This window comes from Haemorhous mexicanus, chromosome 11, assembly GCF_027477595.1.
Source record: "Haemorhous mexicanus isolate bHaeMex1 chromosome 11, bHaeMex1.pri, whole genome shotgun sequence".
Classification (NCBI taxonomy): Eukaryota; Metazoa; Chordata; class Aves; order Passeriformes; family Fringillidae; genus Haemorhous; species Haemorhous mexicanus.
In genome coordinates, this window is record NC_082351.1 from 21,634,020 (window position 1) to 21,650,280 (window position 16,261).

The window sequence follows — 16,261 nt, forward strand, 5'->3', positions numbered from 1 at the left end:
TATGTGATATTACACGCTCCTATTTAAACTTTACACTTATAATCTTAGTTTTTTTATTTAATTTTGGAAGTCTTCTCTATAGCTTCAGGTTAAGTGTAGTATTTTCTTAAGGGTTTGTGTTTTTCTACACAGAAAATTTAAAATTTTCAGTATCTAAGGTTCTAACAATTAACAATTCCATGTGAAATCATTAAACCAAACTTTTATTTCTTCCTACCAGACAGGATTTTTTTTTTCCCCAGAGTTTTTTCCTGTTGTTCCATAACTGGGGCCACAGGGGAGGCTGTAATTTCTAATTCCAAATATTTACCAGTCCTGTAACATCCATGTCACTGAGAAATTAAATTTGGTTCTAGTTAATGAAAAGCTTAGCCAGGGGATGCACCAGAGTTCAGCTGTGGGGATCCATTGCTTTCCTCAAAATTTGTGTGCACAGGACTTAAACAAGGAATATTTGAAGAGGGGACCAAAGAGCTGAGGTTGATGCCATATTTAGTAGTGCATTGTAATTTCTCTTGGAAGTGGCAGACCAGTAATCTGGGAATTTTGGCTGTCATCCTGCTACTATTTATGAGCAATTTTAATGCAGTAATTACATGTAGGGGAAATTCTTCACTAGGTCGATGAGATGAGATAAATGGAAATTTAATCTTTTTTTCTTGTTTGGTTGTCCAATAGTTTTTATGGCATCCTTCTGGAAGCAAGGGGATGTAATGAAAGAATCTGGAACTCCATTGCTCCTCGGAAATCCTGGTAGTTTGAAAGATTTGCTCAGTGTAAGTTAAAGGCAGCTCATTAAACAAACAAATGAGCTGTCCTTAGAGCAATCAGTATTTACTATTAGCTGAACAGCACAGTAAATAATGAATTGCAGGTAAGGAACTCCAGATAAGCATTTGCAGGGAATTCAAATGACTTGACTTGAGCCCGAGGCAGAGAAAAGCAAATAGGAAGTCAGAAGGAGGAGGAGGAGGGGGAAGAAGAAGGGAGAGGAGGGGCTGCAAATGTAACATTTGTTGGAGCAGTCTGTGTTCATTTGTGGTGCAGAAGAAAGGATTTCCTGGGCAGGCTGGTGCCCCCACCCCTGGTGCCAGTGGTGCTGCAGAGAGTCCACCTGAGGGCAAAGGAGGATGTGGAATTCCTGGGGAAAGAAGAGGAGGTTTGGGGGAGACCTTTTCAATTTTACCAGTACCTGCAGGGGGGTTATGAGAACCAGGACACAGGAATGGCTTCCCACTGCCAGAGGGCAGGGATGGATGGGAGATTGGGAATTAGGAATTGTTCCCTGGCAGGGTGGGCAGGCCCTGGCACAGGTGCCCAGAGCAGCTGGGGCTGCCCTGGATCCCTGGCAGTGCCCAAGGCCAGGCTGGAAAGGGCTGGGAGCACCTGGGACAGTGGGAGGTGTCCCTGCCATGGCAGGGGTGGGAGAAGATGATTTTTCCACCCCAAACATCCTGTAATTCTGTGAAAAGCAGGACTCTGGGCCTGACCCAGCTCGGAGAGCAGGGCTGATGCTTTTCCCAAGGTCAGGATTTTGCAAGTGGGTCCCTGGCACTGTCCTACCCCAAGGACAGAGCTGTGCTGTGGCACCAGCGAGACCAAAACCTGCCCCTGGCTGCCCAGTGCCAGCACAGCTCCCTCAGTCATTTCTCCAAATTACTTAGGCAGCAAAATTGTTCATTTGCTGGGAGCTGGCACAGGTTGAGAAGTTTGGGTTTGGAGTTTAACCGTGGTTGGAGTGAGAGATTGTTGTGCCTGGAGCTGGGGTGTGTGCCTGTGTCTGCAGGCAGGATGGATGGGCTGTCTGGGGAATATTGCTCATTGAGGAAGGGGCTCGGGGTGTTTTGGGTGTGGAGGTGAGAGGGAAGGTTGGGGGTTTTATCAGGATCTCTGCAGTGTCACTGAGGCCTGCTGGAACAGCCAAAGGTGTGACAGGCATCCAAAGCACCCAAAGCTCAGCAGCCCTGCCTAAATGTCACCTCAGAAAGGTGAAGAGCTCAGCCCAGGTCTCTGCAGGGAGGATGATCCTCACCTGGCTGCCTGCTGAGCACCAGCAGGGCACAGAGGAGGGAGCAGGGAGTGGGGCACATCAGGGAGATGTGGGTGAGGTGTTGGCATTCCATAATCACTGTCACAGCCTCTGCCACTCCCCCGGGATAGCAGACACAGGAGCACCAGCCTTATCTTGCTGGGAGGTTGTCACAAGGTAAATATCTCTGCAAGGAGCCTCTTGCTTGATTCCCATCACCCCAGGGCTGCTCCTGATGGAATCCCCTCCAAGCAAACCAGCCCAGGTCCAAGGCAGCTGCAGGGAGGTGCCCAGGTGGAATTCCCTGCTGGGTGTGCACCAGGCCATCCCTGCTGCTCCCCCTGTGCTGCCTGCTTCCAAAGGCTGCTGCTGTCAGCCCCAGCATTAGCATGCCAGCCAGGGAGCAGGAGTGAGGTGCTAGACAGGCCGACTAATTACAGCAGCCTGCAGAGGCAAGTCGGGCTGTGCCACATGATGAAGGATGCCCTGCTTGCTTGGAACGTTGCTGATCTGCTGTGGCACTTCATTTAAAAAAAAAAAAAAAAAGAAAAAAAAATAAGGTGTGAGCTAATTGGTTTGGTTAAGGAATTCAGCTGTGCTCTTGTGCTCTTGTTTTGTTTTTTTTACTTGGATTTAATCTGAATTTATAGAATGCTTTGTGGCAGTCATCTAAAGGGAAACTTGCTGTGACCTTAGCAAGCTGCACACCTCCTGTAATCCCAGCTCCCCTGCCTCTGGCTGCCATCCTGACCTGCCTGCTCCTGTCCCCAGAGCTGTCAGCAGATGGGGAGGGGAGGCTCTCGCTGCCACCAACGTGCCATCTGCAGGCAGCAAGGCTGCTCAGGCTTTATGAGCCTAAATTGCAATTCTGCATCCAGAGGGTTTTCTGTCAGAGCATCTGTTTTACTGCCATGACACAGATCCGGGGCTGAGCGTGTGCCAGGAGCAGGTGAGGAGGGGGACAGCCCCATCCTGCAGTGACAGCAGCCATCAGGTGGCTGCTGGCTGGGGCTGCTGCGTGTCCTGTGTGTCCCCTGTGCTGTCACACAGCCCAGGTTTGGGCAGGCTGAGCTTTGGAAAGCTCCACTGCTCACAAGTCAGAGCCAGGAGAACTCAAACTGAGGGAACAGAACTGCTGATTTGCCTGATTCTGGCTGATTTACACCCAGGATAGCCTGGGGGTGCCAGCTGAGCCTGTCCCCTGTCCCTGTCCCCTCCAGTGCCCTTCTGCAGAGCAGGGCACTAAGCAGATTAGTCAGCTTCTTCCATCAGCAAATACTCTGGGCCTAAGATACTTAAAAGACATCTGGTTTTTAGCCTCATTTCTAAACAAATGAGGCTTATGTGATTATGGTGTCTGCCGCTCGCCCCTCGTTGGCCAGTGGCAATCCTCAGCTGGGGATTTTGGTCTCCCAGATGTGAACTTCCAGGAAGTCTCTGTGGGCTGGCATGACCAGAACTCGTCCTGGAGGGAGGGCCACAGCACAAGCTGCGAGAGGGAATGTGCTGGGGGAACACATCTCTGCTTGCAGGGAAAAGCAGCCCCGAGGAGAAAACCCCCTTGGGCTGGAGGATGTGGCTGCTGGCTGAGCTCTGCCTCTGCCCAGCTGTGCTGGGCAAGCACAGCCATCCACAGTGCCACCTCCTGCTGTCCCCACGTGCCAACTGCTCCCGTGATCCCGGGATTGCTTTTCTGATCCCTGGATTAGCGGGCTGGGATGTGCAAAGATACAGGAGCTGTGTGAGGCAGGCTCAGCTGGGCTGGGCACTGCCCTGGTGGAGCAGAGCTGGCCGGGCCATGCCAGCCTGGCCTGCCTGGTGGGTCCATGGCTGCTGCACCTTGGCCTTGGCTTCAGAACTGTTCTTCCACAGTTATGCTCAGCTGAGGTCTGAATTCTCCTGGGACTGGTGTCCCTGTCACTGTGAGAGGGGGCACAGGTGAGCACAGCTCGTGCTGGTTCATGGTTCACTCAGGGATCGTGGATGGAGTTGGTGATCAGAACCCACTTTTGCAGAATCCTAGAGTGCTTTGGGTTGGAAGGAGCCTTAAAAATCATCTTCTCATGGACATCTTCCATCATCCCAGGCTGCTCCCAGCCCCAGTGTCCAGCCTGCCCTTGGGCACTGCCAGGGATCCAGGGGCAGCCGCAGCTTCCCTGGGCACCTTGTGCTGGGGTCTCCCACCCTCCCAGAGAAAGAATTTCATCCTGATTTTTGATCTAAATCAGAATTCTCTCCTTATCTTCTCTGTGAATTTCACTTTCACTCTAATTCACTCTGTGAATTAGAGCTGGATCTGTCTCCTTTTTGCAGCTACACAACATTTTTGCCTTATCATTCAGAAGCCAAGGGTGTCCAGTGGAATGTGTGAAACCCACACAGAGTAGTTCTGGGACTGGGAGGGAAAAGCAAAGGCTTCATGTTCTGCTTCCTAGTAATGAACTAAATGAGACTGTGTCCTTCTCTGAGCATAAATGAAAGATAAAAGACAGATGAGATTTATGAACAAGGTCATTAGTGTTCTAACTTTCTCTCATTAGATCTGTTACATTACTTTCCAACTTACAGAACTCTCATTGGAAAAATTTATGAACTGGAATGATGACAAATACACCATATTCTAAACCATCCCTACTTTTAATGGCCAAACAGCAAAAAACAAATTGTGTTTCTGTGCTACAATAGAGCTGTACTTTTGTGCATGTGTTTTTTTGTTAGAATTTAAATAGAAGTTGTTCCTGAAGCCAGGGGATGGGGCTAGGGGAAAATGGACCATTTAGTGCAATTTAGCTGCAAACCTGAAGCATTGCTTTAATTTTATCACTGTGTCAGACCCAGGTTGATATTGCAGGCTAATATTGCTGTTTGTTCTCCTCACCAGACTCCCACTCTCACATCCCTGTGCCTGATTTGAAGTGACAGTGAGCAGAAGCATAAGGTATCTCTCATTCTGTTTGGACTCCTTGTTTACAGAAGAGTGATGGAGATGCTATTAAGCACAAAAGGCATCACCATATGCCTGTTTTTCTTTGTATTGAGTTTGGCAGCAGCTATTGAAATACCATTATCAGGTGAGTTGTAGTTATTTGCTGTGCACTTTGCTGGTTTTGTTTGGTATTCCTTTGCAGCTATCCCTGAAGGAAAAAGTACTAAATCCTCCTTTCCAGTTGTGTTCCATTTGGAATTTAATCTTGCCACAATGTGGCCTTTGGGAAATTCAGGTCTGATCAAAAGCTAAGCTGTCCTGTTTGGGCCTGCTTAAATGGAGCAGTAAAGTTGTCTAATAACCTCTCTCTGGTGTTTGCCATCCAACACAACGCAGAGCTCCCGGGGTTTGGGTTTGTCCTTCACTTCAATTCCTCATTTTGGCTCTGAATCCCCCTGAAGCTCGTTTGATGTGCATAAATCCTTCCTTCCTTGTCGTGCAAGCTGCCACTCCAGCCTGGGGAAGGAGCAGGTGGATGTCTCAGGGCCAGTGTTGGTCCCCAGGGGAGGATTTCACACTCTGTGCCCTGCCCCGGGGAGCAGCTCCTGCGTCCCTCGCCGGCTGGGATGAATTCAAACTGCTTGTTTTACATGGATCATGAGCTTCCAGGACACGTGTCAAATATGGGATGAGGCTCACAGGGAGCAATCCAAGGAAAGCCAGAGGACCCCTCTGCCTGGAGTACAGCCCAGACCTCCCCAGCTTTGCATTTTTCAGACATAAATGGGCAGGAGGGTTGAAAACTGCATTTTGCTTTGTTGTTTTCAGTGCAAAAAAACCCAAAAAAGCAAAACTCAACAATATTAGGATTTATTAATTATGGTGGGGAAAAATAAAGAAGTAAACCTAGGGAAGAATAAATTTAGGCTCTTTTCAGGGTCTCAGAGTAGGACATGGGCCAGTTTCAGGGCATCCTGTGGATCTGCCATGAGCTCTTAGCACTCTGGAGCCTGCCAATAGCCCTGGCTGCAAAGAGGAAGCCAACCAAGCAGGTTTATAGGATATTTTTGTAAAACTATCCATATTTGCATTGGGAAGTAGAGGTTTTTGGGGGTTTTTCAGGAAGGAACTGCAGTGGCTCCTTGTGTTTCACTAAAGCCAAAGTGGAGCTGTGACTGTAAAGCACAGGACAAACTCTCTGGGCATCCACTGTTTTTATGAACCTACCCCAGGGAACCACCTAACCCTTAATTAGCTGTAATGAAGCATTTTATATTATAATAAAAAGTTATTTCTGATCAGTGGAGCCGGTGGGCTTGGAAGTGTTCAGCTTTGAGACCATGTGATATGACAAGACACTGATTTTCACTCCAGCTTTGAGCTCCCTGCACTTAAAGCAGCACACAAAGAGCATTTTAATTCTCTTCCTGGCTGTTTATAACAATGGGGTGATCCTATTATCCCAGCTCCACTGCAGGGAACATTCTCCTTCCTCTGTTAACACAGGCTTTTGCAACACTTTAATTCCCTCAGAAAAAACCAGAAGTTCGTGCAGCCTCCGTGCGTGACCGTACAGCTGCACCCTGGGGCAGACATTAAACCAGCCTTGCAGTCCATGGGTTTTCTGGCAATTTTATCCAGGATGGAGGCAGCAGTTTGCTACTTCATGTGTGTGCATCTGTGTCTGGATTAAATCCAGTTTCTGACTTCACTGTGAATAAATTTGCCAGGCCATGGCGCCGTGCTCTGGCTTTGGCTCTGGCGTGGTCCCAGCTCCCCTCTGCCCCGGGTGGGTTTGGAGGGGAGGCAGGGGGGCACTGTCCCCCTGCCAGGCCTTTCTTTGGCCATGGAGGCAGTGACAGTGACCAGAGGGTATTGTCCATGCCAGGGAGGGGGTGATCCTCTCTTTCCCAAGGCAAGGCTCACTCTCTGCAGGAGTAATGCAATCCTGCCATTGTCCCTCTCCACTCGAGGGGAGCTCAGCTTGGCTGGAACTCTGTTCTAACCCAATTCCTCTTTGTGTTCAGTTTCCCAGCTTCCAACAATCACAGAGCAATCCCACACCCAGGTTGCCTACCCCTTTGATGAGGACTTCACCATTAAATGTGAAGCCAGAGGAAACCCCCAGCCCACGTGAGTACTGCTTGGAGAAGCAAACAGAAGCTGAGTTTGCTTTTAACCTTTGCCAAACATCGTGTCTGTCAGGAGCTGCTGCACAAAAACCTGCTCATCATCCTCAGAAGGGGAAAGATTTGGCTTTCCATTTAGGCCATTCAGCTTTTGTTGCTCCATCACTTCCCCTCACCCCGTGCATAGGTATCAACATGGTTTTCCTTGCTGGGGGATGCTTCATTTCTCTGGCACGTGCCAAATTCACCCCCTGGTTTTTAAAAATGTCTTGTCTGGGTTGTGCTGCAAAAGGTGGGCTGTGTCATGGTAATCAAAGGGGCCCAGCTGTTCCTCTGCCTCTTCCACAGCAACCCTTAAAATCCCAAACACATTAAACTGTGTATTCGAGCACCAATTTGCATTTTATCAGATGCCTTGTCTGTACCTAACCTCAGCAGGGCCATAGTGATGGTGCAGACAGACACAGAAGGAGTCATTCAGATAAATATCCAGAGATAAGCTCTGTGCATTTTACACCAGTGTGGAAAAAAGAGATTTTTAATGAAAATATGACTAACAAGAGTGTAATAATAACACAGTGGAAACTCCTCCTGAGGCTTTCACCACTGAATGGTGTTTGGACTAAATTAATAGCTGGTTTGAATAGCATTTTTTCTCTTTAATCCTTCCCTTCTCCTTTCTTTGCAATACAATTTACACTTTAAAAGGCATTCTTTTATTTAGATCAAGACGATTTGGTAATTTTTAATTGAGCTCTGAATGGGGATTTCTAGCATGACAACAAATTCCCTTTGTTCCACTGTTTGTCAGTGCATCAGTGAAAAGTTTCCTGGTGTATTTAAATGATGTGGGAGTGCCTGTTAGGTGAGGGCATCCCATATTCCCTCCACCCTGGAGCAAGGATCCCATATTCCCTCCACCCTGGAGCAAGGATCCCATAATCCCTCCATCCTGGAGCAAGGATCCCATAATCCCTCCACCCTGGAGCAAGGATCCCATATTCCCTCCATCCTGGAGCAAGGCAGTTTTGCCACGACCATTGAAGTGCCAAAACACTGGTTTTGTTGTTAATTATTTATTCTCTTAAAACCAAAAAGAAAGGCACATCTGTCACTAAATTGATGCAGTTTGCACTGCAATTTCCAGCTGTCTGATTTTAAATCAGTTTAGACAAATTTGAGTCCATCTGAGAATTGCAGGTACAGGAAGAGCATTTATCAAAATCACCCCCAGCAGCATCACAGCTACAGGTGGATCTATGGCAAGGAGAACCTCAATGGAATCATCTCAGCTGCTTCTGATTCAGCCCTGCTGGAGGGTGGGAAAGCTCTTGGGGATCTTTGCCATTCCAGAGCAGCAGTTCCCCCACAGGCACAGCCTTTGCCAGCCTGCAGGAGCTGTGGCTGTGTGGCTTTCCCAGACGCTCTGTCTGTCCCTGTCCCTGCTCTGAGCTCTGCTCTCGAGTCACAGCCAAGAGAAGCAGAGTGTGGGGATGTGCCCGAGGGGCAGCACGAGGCAGAGGGGCACAGTGGGCACTCTGCCATTCAGCCCTCTCCTCTTCCATCCAGTTTTTCCTTTTGTTTTGCTCAAACCCTCTTGGCCCCATATTTACCCCTCATTAACACCAAAATGCTGTCCTGGGGCCTGCCCACTGTAACATTTCTTTTCTTTTTCAGCTTTAACTGGACTAAGGATGGAAAACCATTTGATTTATCATCTGACCCCAGGATAGTCACATCCAACAACTCTGGAACTTTTGTGATCCAAAACAGGGGAATCATCAACAATTTCCAAGGGAAATATCGCTGCTTTGCATCCAACGTGCTGGGAACTGCCATGTCAGAAGAAATTGAGCTGATTGTTCCAAGTAAGGTCTTAATTTTTGCTTTGAATTTGTAATTTTTACTTTTATTGTTGAGAACTGTCTTTCCTCAAAATAAATGGGAAAGAACCAGCTCACATGGCAAACTAGTGAACATTCAAAGGAGAAAGTGGTATTTTCTTCTTGGAATAATCTAATTTAATTGCTGGTTTTGAGGACAGAAACCAAATCTGGATGCAGGATTGCAGACCACTGAACTATCAACTCCCACAGGTTATTTATTCCTGCAAAATAGCAATGGATGCAAATGTTTGAAAACTCCAGGGGAAGTGATTTGATCAGCTGTGAGTTCATTAATCTGATGTCAGCAGCATTCAGGGTTTGGGATAAATACTGATGGGGAGAAGAATAAAGCCCTGGAACTGCATGGAAAGCAAGCTTAAAAATAAAGCAGGGAAAATTACTGATCCTAGAAATTTGTGCTTCCACTGTTAGCACAGAGAAAGGGCAGAGAGGGAAATGAGGGATTAAGGACCAGATTTGTAGAAGTGGCTTGAAATTTATGGATAGAATCAAAGAATCATTAAGGTGGGCAAAAAGGTCTTGAAATCTGAGTCCAAGCCTTAACCCAGCCCAGGCAGGTTCAGCATTGAACCGTGTCCCAAAGGTGAAACAGCTGGATTGTACCAATCCATTTAATCACCTGTGGCTTGGAATAGGAGCACACATTTTGCTTCTAAATTCAGGATTGAAACATACAAAATGAGAAGAGGAAAATCAGAAGCAGAATCTTCCCAGTGGGGGTGGAAAGGACAAGAAACTCCCCCAGCTCCATGGTGGAGCAGGGTGAGAGCCTGAGGCAGGTTGTATGATGCAGTTCAGTGGCAGAGATGGAGAAAAGCAGCAGTGCAGTGGGTTTTTTCAGATGAGATCCTGCATTTCCAAGCAGTATTTTGTGATCAGCTATCTGACAGCTCCATGCTCAGGTGGAATCCTTGTGGCAGGGGATGCATCCACAGCCTTCTCACCCCACAGTGACAGGAGGTGGCTGCTTTTGTACAGAAACCACTTCTGGCAGATCAGCACAGATCCAATGGGCTGTGAGAAACATGAATAAACATTTTTGTCCTGTCTTCAGCATAGGAAATAATCCTGAGAAGCATTCCAGGCCTAGCCAGGGCTGGGAGAGCTGTGGGGCTGTGGGCACATTGAAAACAAGGCATTGCAAGGGCTGGGAGGGGTCCTGGGAGGGGGCTGCTGAGGCTGCCATGTAAATGTATTTTCTGAGTGCTCCTCATGAAAGACACACTTGTCTTCCTTCCATCCAGCTTTATGGATCTCTTTTTCCTTGGGAAATCTATTTCATGCTGCAGAGTGCCACACAGTAATTCCAGAGCTTGGTGTTGGCTGAGGAATTTGCAGCATTCCAGGTGTTGCTGGGTGGTTTAGGCTCCACCACCTTGCAGCTGGTTTAGGGAAGAGCTTTCCAGAGCAGAGGGGAATTGCAGAAAGCTTTGGGACAGTGAGTTGAGCTGTTGACAGGGTAGGATGGGCAGCTGATGGCAGCTGGAGTTTCAGGCAGGGACAGGAGAGTGATGCAGTTAAACTTCAGAAATAGTTTTTGACTTTGGAGTCTGGCCAGGGCAGTGGGGTCAATTCAACTTCTCTTAAGCAAAATATCTCAAACTCATTACATCTGAGAGGAGTTAAAGTGCTCAGTGTTCTGTTTGTACCTCCAGCAGCAGAATATTCTGATATTCCATTGCCACTGAACTAAAGAAGATGGAAAACAAGGAGTTGATGTCTATATTTGGGATTATTGGATCTGTATTCAGAGAGGAGATTTTTTGCTTTTAATGAAGAACAGTCTATAGTAGCTTAAGTAGATATTAAAGATATTGGGAGTGGATGGCAACAAATTTATGGAGAGGTTGCAAACATGGTTGTTATCAAAAGCAAGAGGAATTTTAGTGCTAATAAATGCAAATTCCCAAACCCAAAAAAAAAAAAAATACATGGTACAGATAACGTATTAGAGGGATTTATCCAAATCACACATCTTTTAAAGAACATTTGCTGTTATTAGAACTCTTCTGCCATCAGTTCTTTCATTTACTGGTGCAGTGCAAAAGCTGCAAATTAAATCAGGATTCAGAGAGGAGTAGAAGGCACCTTTGATTCTCTGAAGTGCTCCAGGGAAAGAGCTGCTGGTGCACAGACCTGCTGTAAATCAGAACCTGCCAGGGAGGGGCTGGGGGTAAATCACCTCTGTTCACCCCCAGGTTTTGGAGCACGGAGTGGTACATGTGAGATCACTCCCTGCATTCATGATAATGATGCAGAGGTGGCAGAGCTGTGCCAGCTGCATTCAAGTCAGATGTAAAGCTCCTTGGCAAAGTCACCGTGCCAGGGAAGGGAAGAAAACCCCAGCGAGGCAGAGCAGGGCAGTTTCTTTCATAAATTACATTTCCACTGCAGAAGCAGAATAGTGGGTCTGTAAGGCTGCTGCTGAAAGGGAGAACAAAAGAGTGTTTACTCACAGTAGTCATTCCAGGGAAGCAATAGAAATGTCAGCAGAAATGATCATTAAATCTCACCTACATAATGAAAATACCCACCTCCCCTATGGAGGATGACATTAAGGAGAGGGGGAAGAGTGGGCTCTGAGGATCTCGATGTCTTTGCAGCACTAACAAAGGCCAGATTGTTACAAGATACATTCAGCATGAAAATGAATTTAAATGGTGAGAACACAGACTTCAGCTCCCCTCCTCCAGCATTTCGGGAATCTGCTGCTTGAATTAGCGAGCAGGCCCAGTGCCAGAGGAAGGAGAAGAAGTAGTTTAAACTTCTTTAATTAACTGTGCTGTAAAAGACTCTTCACGGCAGACTGAGTTAAGATTTATGCTTGGTATTTCTAAAGCTGCTGCTCCAAAAGACCAGAGACCTGAGGATGGAGAAATTGGCTGAATGTAGAATTCTCCCGTGGCAGGCTGTGCTCTGATGTGATGTCGGTGCGAGAATTCCCAAAGAAACCAGACCTGAGTTAATATTCAAACACTCAGGTGTGAATATCCTGAAATCAGTACAAGATCCTGAGCTGATGCTGAAGGAGGAGGTCTCAGTTTTGTGAAGGCTTTGGTGTAGCTTTTATGGAAGAGAAAACAAAAGAGAGCAATTCACTGAGACTTTGCAGGTGATGGGGATGAAATTTAACCCTCTTGCCTCCTAAGCCAGCGACCTTCACATGTGGCCACCTAAACCATTGGGCTGGCCCTGATTCTTGCCTGTGGCCATCATTTGGAAAAGGATAACAGAGATTTACACAGAAAAAAAGTTGTCACTGATTCCATTCCACATCTTCAGGGCTGAGTGGACTCCCAGCCACGCTCTGACAGCCAGGCTTTGGTAACTTTTTCAATTTAAGGCAGCAATTAAAAAATCCATAAACAAGCAGGGTCGTATCTCATAAACAGTTCAAAGGCTGCAATGGAAATTACAGATTTAACTACTGCTCCTGCTCCATGGATCAGAATATCAATTGAGGCACGGAGATGAGCCCTGGAAACCTCCCAAGCTTCACTCAGTGCAGCTCAACATCAGGGACTGCAAGTCATGGTTCAGATTCCTTGAAATGTTGGGCTGTTTGCTGTCCAGGATACAGATCTGTATGAAAAATCATAATTAGATACTAATTTAAGTGTTTAAAGAGCTGGAAATTTCGAGGTTATAGAAAATTCTTGACTATTTCTGCTTTGCCTCACTTTTAGATGCTTTAAGGGTTTATTTGCAAGGAAAAATATGAGACTATCCGTGATGGATCAGGCTAAGCTCTCCTTTATCCCAGGATATCTTCAGTAGAATTCACAGGGAAGGTTATAAAACCACACCTGGTGCTTTTCTACAATAATTTCACAATGTATTTGCTAATTGCTGATTTATCATCCTGAATTCACTCCATTTTACACCTGATTAAAATGGATCGTTGGTAGAAACGAGACACAGGGATCTCAGGGGCAGGTTACCTGGAGAAATGCCTTTCCTTTGTTCCATTTCTCAACACTTGATCCCAAAACATGTAAAATTCCTGATGGAATGGGCTCCATTCTCACTTAAACTGGAATAAATTGCCATAATTGATACAGTTTTAGTGTGAAGCCACTGTAATCAGCAGTAGGACAAAAACTGAGCTGTAGGACAAGGTGTCCTAAATGGATCCCTGAGTAAATCTGGGGCAATGTTGGGAACTGGAGTTCCCAGCTCTGCTTGCTGTGTTTCTGAACCTCTGTTTCTGCTCAACTCAAATTAAGCCTCGCTATTGCACTGTGTTGGTGTCTCTCCTGTTTGCTTTAGGTTGAGAAACTACATTTTCTGAAGGGGTAAGGAGGAGAGTCTCAGGCTCCTCTCTGGGTTTTTTCCCAGCTCCCCAAATTTTTTGCTCCAGCCTGGTCTCCAGCACAGCTCAGTCACTGAACTTTGAGTCACCCCAGGGATTAAACAGATCCTGGCTCCTTGCACAAATGACTGTGGCCACTGATAATCTTCTCTTTCCATGGTTCACACACTGTCAGAGCACTTCAGTTCTGGTTTTTGAGTGCAGTCTTGTCAGGAAAAACCCCTTGGTCAGCAAAGCCTTTCCCAGGAGTATTTGAAGAGGTGTCACGGAGGGATTTTGGGAGATTCTCCCTAGCTGGAGTTGGGAGTGCAGGTTTCCATCCTCCCCGTGGCTGTTCCACTCACACCCCATGATTTGTGTGTGGTGAGAGCCCTGCTGGGGCTTTCTCAGAGCCCCTAAATCCCTCTGCTGTCCCTTGTGCCCTGGGAATGTGGGGAGCAGCACCCAGAGCTGTGCTGGATCCTCTGTCCCCTCCCATCACATCCCTGTGTGGGGCATTCCATGGAACATTGATGGAACAGTGAGACATCAGCTGGGATTTTCAGTGGCCATGGCTGCTCTGAGAACTGTGTGCAACATCAAACACTTCCACAGCACAATTTATTCTGTGTTTATTTTATTTTGCTGTGGAGTTGAACTCAGCTATGATACTTTCTGTGATCAGCCACAAATCAGTGGTGATTGATTCTGGACTATCCTCTAATTAGAACATAGGAGCCCTGCAAAAATATCCAAAATATTGCCTGCAGAGACATCCCAAAGATGGATGTGCAAAAGGCAAAGTCTAATGTGACAGAAGCCTTTTATTTTGAATAAATCTGAATTCAGCAGCAGGTATTTTTTTCTAGTCTTTGGGACCAGTGGGACACCAGCAAAAAAAATTATGCTTGTCAGAGGGTTTGGCTGAGGAATTTATCATGAGTTTTCATTTCTTGCAAAGCTTCAAGGATTAAACATTCAAATTTATCATTATGAGGATAGAAATCAAAGTTTTCCAATGCTTTTCATGGTGAACTGAGCAAAAAAAACCCAAAACAACCAGCATGGAAGGACCTGTGGTGCAAGTACTTGTTGGATGTGGAGGACATTTGGGGTCAAATTGGTGCTTCCCCCAGTGAAGTCCAGCTGCCAACATCTGGCCTCATGTTGGAGATGAACGTCTGTGCTGCCAGCTAATGACACCAGGAGTGTGACTTGTCACTGTCTCCTGGTGGGACTCAGTAAATTTCTGTATAATTCTGTAATTACTGGCCACAGAAATTCGCTGAGGAGCCCAGTGGTTATGGCACCCAGCTGGGATATCAGAAACCCAGATGTAGTTCTGCTAAATGAGGCAAAAAATGGGTTAGAACAAGGGGTTCCAATGTCCTAAATAAGTGATGCCATACTAGTCCATTTGCTGGTCTCATTGGTGTGGTCAGAAATCCCTTTATCCTCCCCTGATCCAGTTTATTGAAAGTTTTGTTGGGAGTGACATGCTTTGGGGGATAAATAGGCTTTAGATCAAGAAATTGGCTTTTTCCTGCTGGAAAATATTCCACCTGTGCAGTCAGCAGATGGATTTCCCAGGGCTGGAAGAGGGCAGGTTACTGAAGGTACTGGATATGAATATGCAGCTCTTTTTTTTTTTTACCTGAAATCTCACCTACAGAGTAGGTGATGCTCATTAGCTGCATTTTGCCTCTCCTAAGAATTCCTCACCTATTAATAACCCTCCTGGAGATAAAATCTCTGCAGAGTCTGCATTCAGGCAGTCAGCACTGAGTGATTGCTTCTTTTCATGTTTACTAATCCTGAGATGTGTGAAGTGTCCTCAGAGTCCTGTCCCTGCATTTCTCCCCCTCTCCTTTCCTTTGCCTCCTGCACTGGGATGTTGCAGGTTCCCTGCTGGACCACTGATGTCTCAAGCTGTGGAGCTGCTCTCAGAGCTCCCTGTTGTGATGTGAGCACCAGGCAGGTGATGCTGGCTGTGCCAGTTTGACTCTGCACAGCCAGGACCTTCTCCATCCTTTGCTCTTTCATTTAATTTAATTAAGCTGCTCATTCTGCTGGTTGAAGCTGGTCTGAGGTGAAACTTTGGCCAGTTGGAACTTGTCTGAAATGAAAGCAGGAGGCAGCGTCAGCCCTGAAACTGCCTTAGCTCAGTTCCTTCAAGGGGTGGTTCCATCTTGCAGGCTGCTTTCTCTGGGATCACCTCCAAGCTGAGCTTCCCTTGGTCTGGGGTGGGCTCCAGCCCAGCTCTGCTCCCCATTTTCCCACATCAGCTCCAATGATATTTTGGGCATCCAGTTTTGCCCAGGTGTGCCAGGAATTGAACAAAATGCTGGCACCAGGTGCTGTGGGTGCTGAAACACTGATGCATTAACCATTTATCCTGTGTTGAAGCCCAGCTAGAGCAGCCCTGGAACAGCCCTGTGAGCTTTGTGCCAAGCCTATCCCTGCAGCCCTTCAGGAACCCAGGCTGAGATTCCAGGCCTGAGGAGGCAACAGAGGCTTCACAGCAGCCTTCCTCTGACCCTGGAGATGGAGGAGAGCTGGGACAGGAGCCTGATGTCTGTCCTCCCCTGCAGGGACTTGCAGTGGGTCCTTAGGAACCATATTTGATCCAAGGATTCCCAGAACATTCCTCACTCCCAGGCTGGTTCCTGATCTCCTGGTGATGCCCTGTGCAGGCTGACCCAGAGCAGAGGCTGGGCAGAGTCCCAGAATAAAGCAGGGATTTATCCAAAGGATCTCCTCCATGGATGCACCTTGGGCAGCACCAGAGCCCAGCCAGGGCTGCACCCAAGATGACCCAAAATGGCCCCAAAATGCCCGGCCGGGCACGGGGTCTCTCCCTGGGATCAGCTCTGCTCCATTTGCACCTTGCAGTTCATTGTCCCAGCCCAGCTTTGGCCCAGGCACTCCCACCCTGCTTGTTTTTCTCTCTCCAGCCCACGGGGTTTGTGCTCCTGGGCT

At 47.2% G+C, this 16,261-nt stretch overlaps 1 protein-coding gene across 12 annotated transcripts in view; it reads left to right on the plus strand.

Annotated features, from left to right (window-relative positions):
- The window catches only part of CHL1 (cell adhesion molecule L1 like), a 132,546-nt gene that overhangs the window by 69,392 nt on the left and 46,893 nt on the right, over window positions 1-16,261 (plus strand). For 11 of the 12 annotated variants that reach the window (XM_059856842.1, XM_059856832.1, XM_059856839.1 and 8 more), the window contains 3 exons: window positions 4,911-5,100; window positions 6,983-7,088; window positions 8,762-8,952. In XM_059856842.1, the coding sequence (XP_059712825.1) occupies window positions 5,010-5,100; window positions 6,983-7,088; window positions 8,762-8,952 (388 nt within the window). In that variant the 5' untranslated portion in view covers window positions 4,911-5,009. Of the gene's footprint in view, window positions 1-4,910; window positions 5,101-6,982; window positions 7,089-8,761; window positions 8,953-16,261 lie in introns of those variants that run through there. The other variant, XM_059856843.1, reaches the window with a different exon arrangement.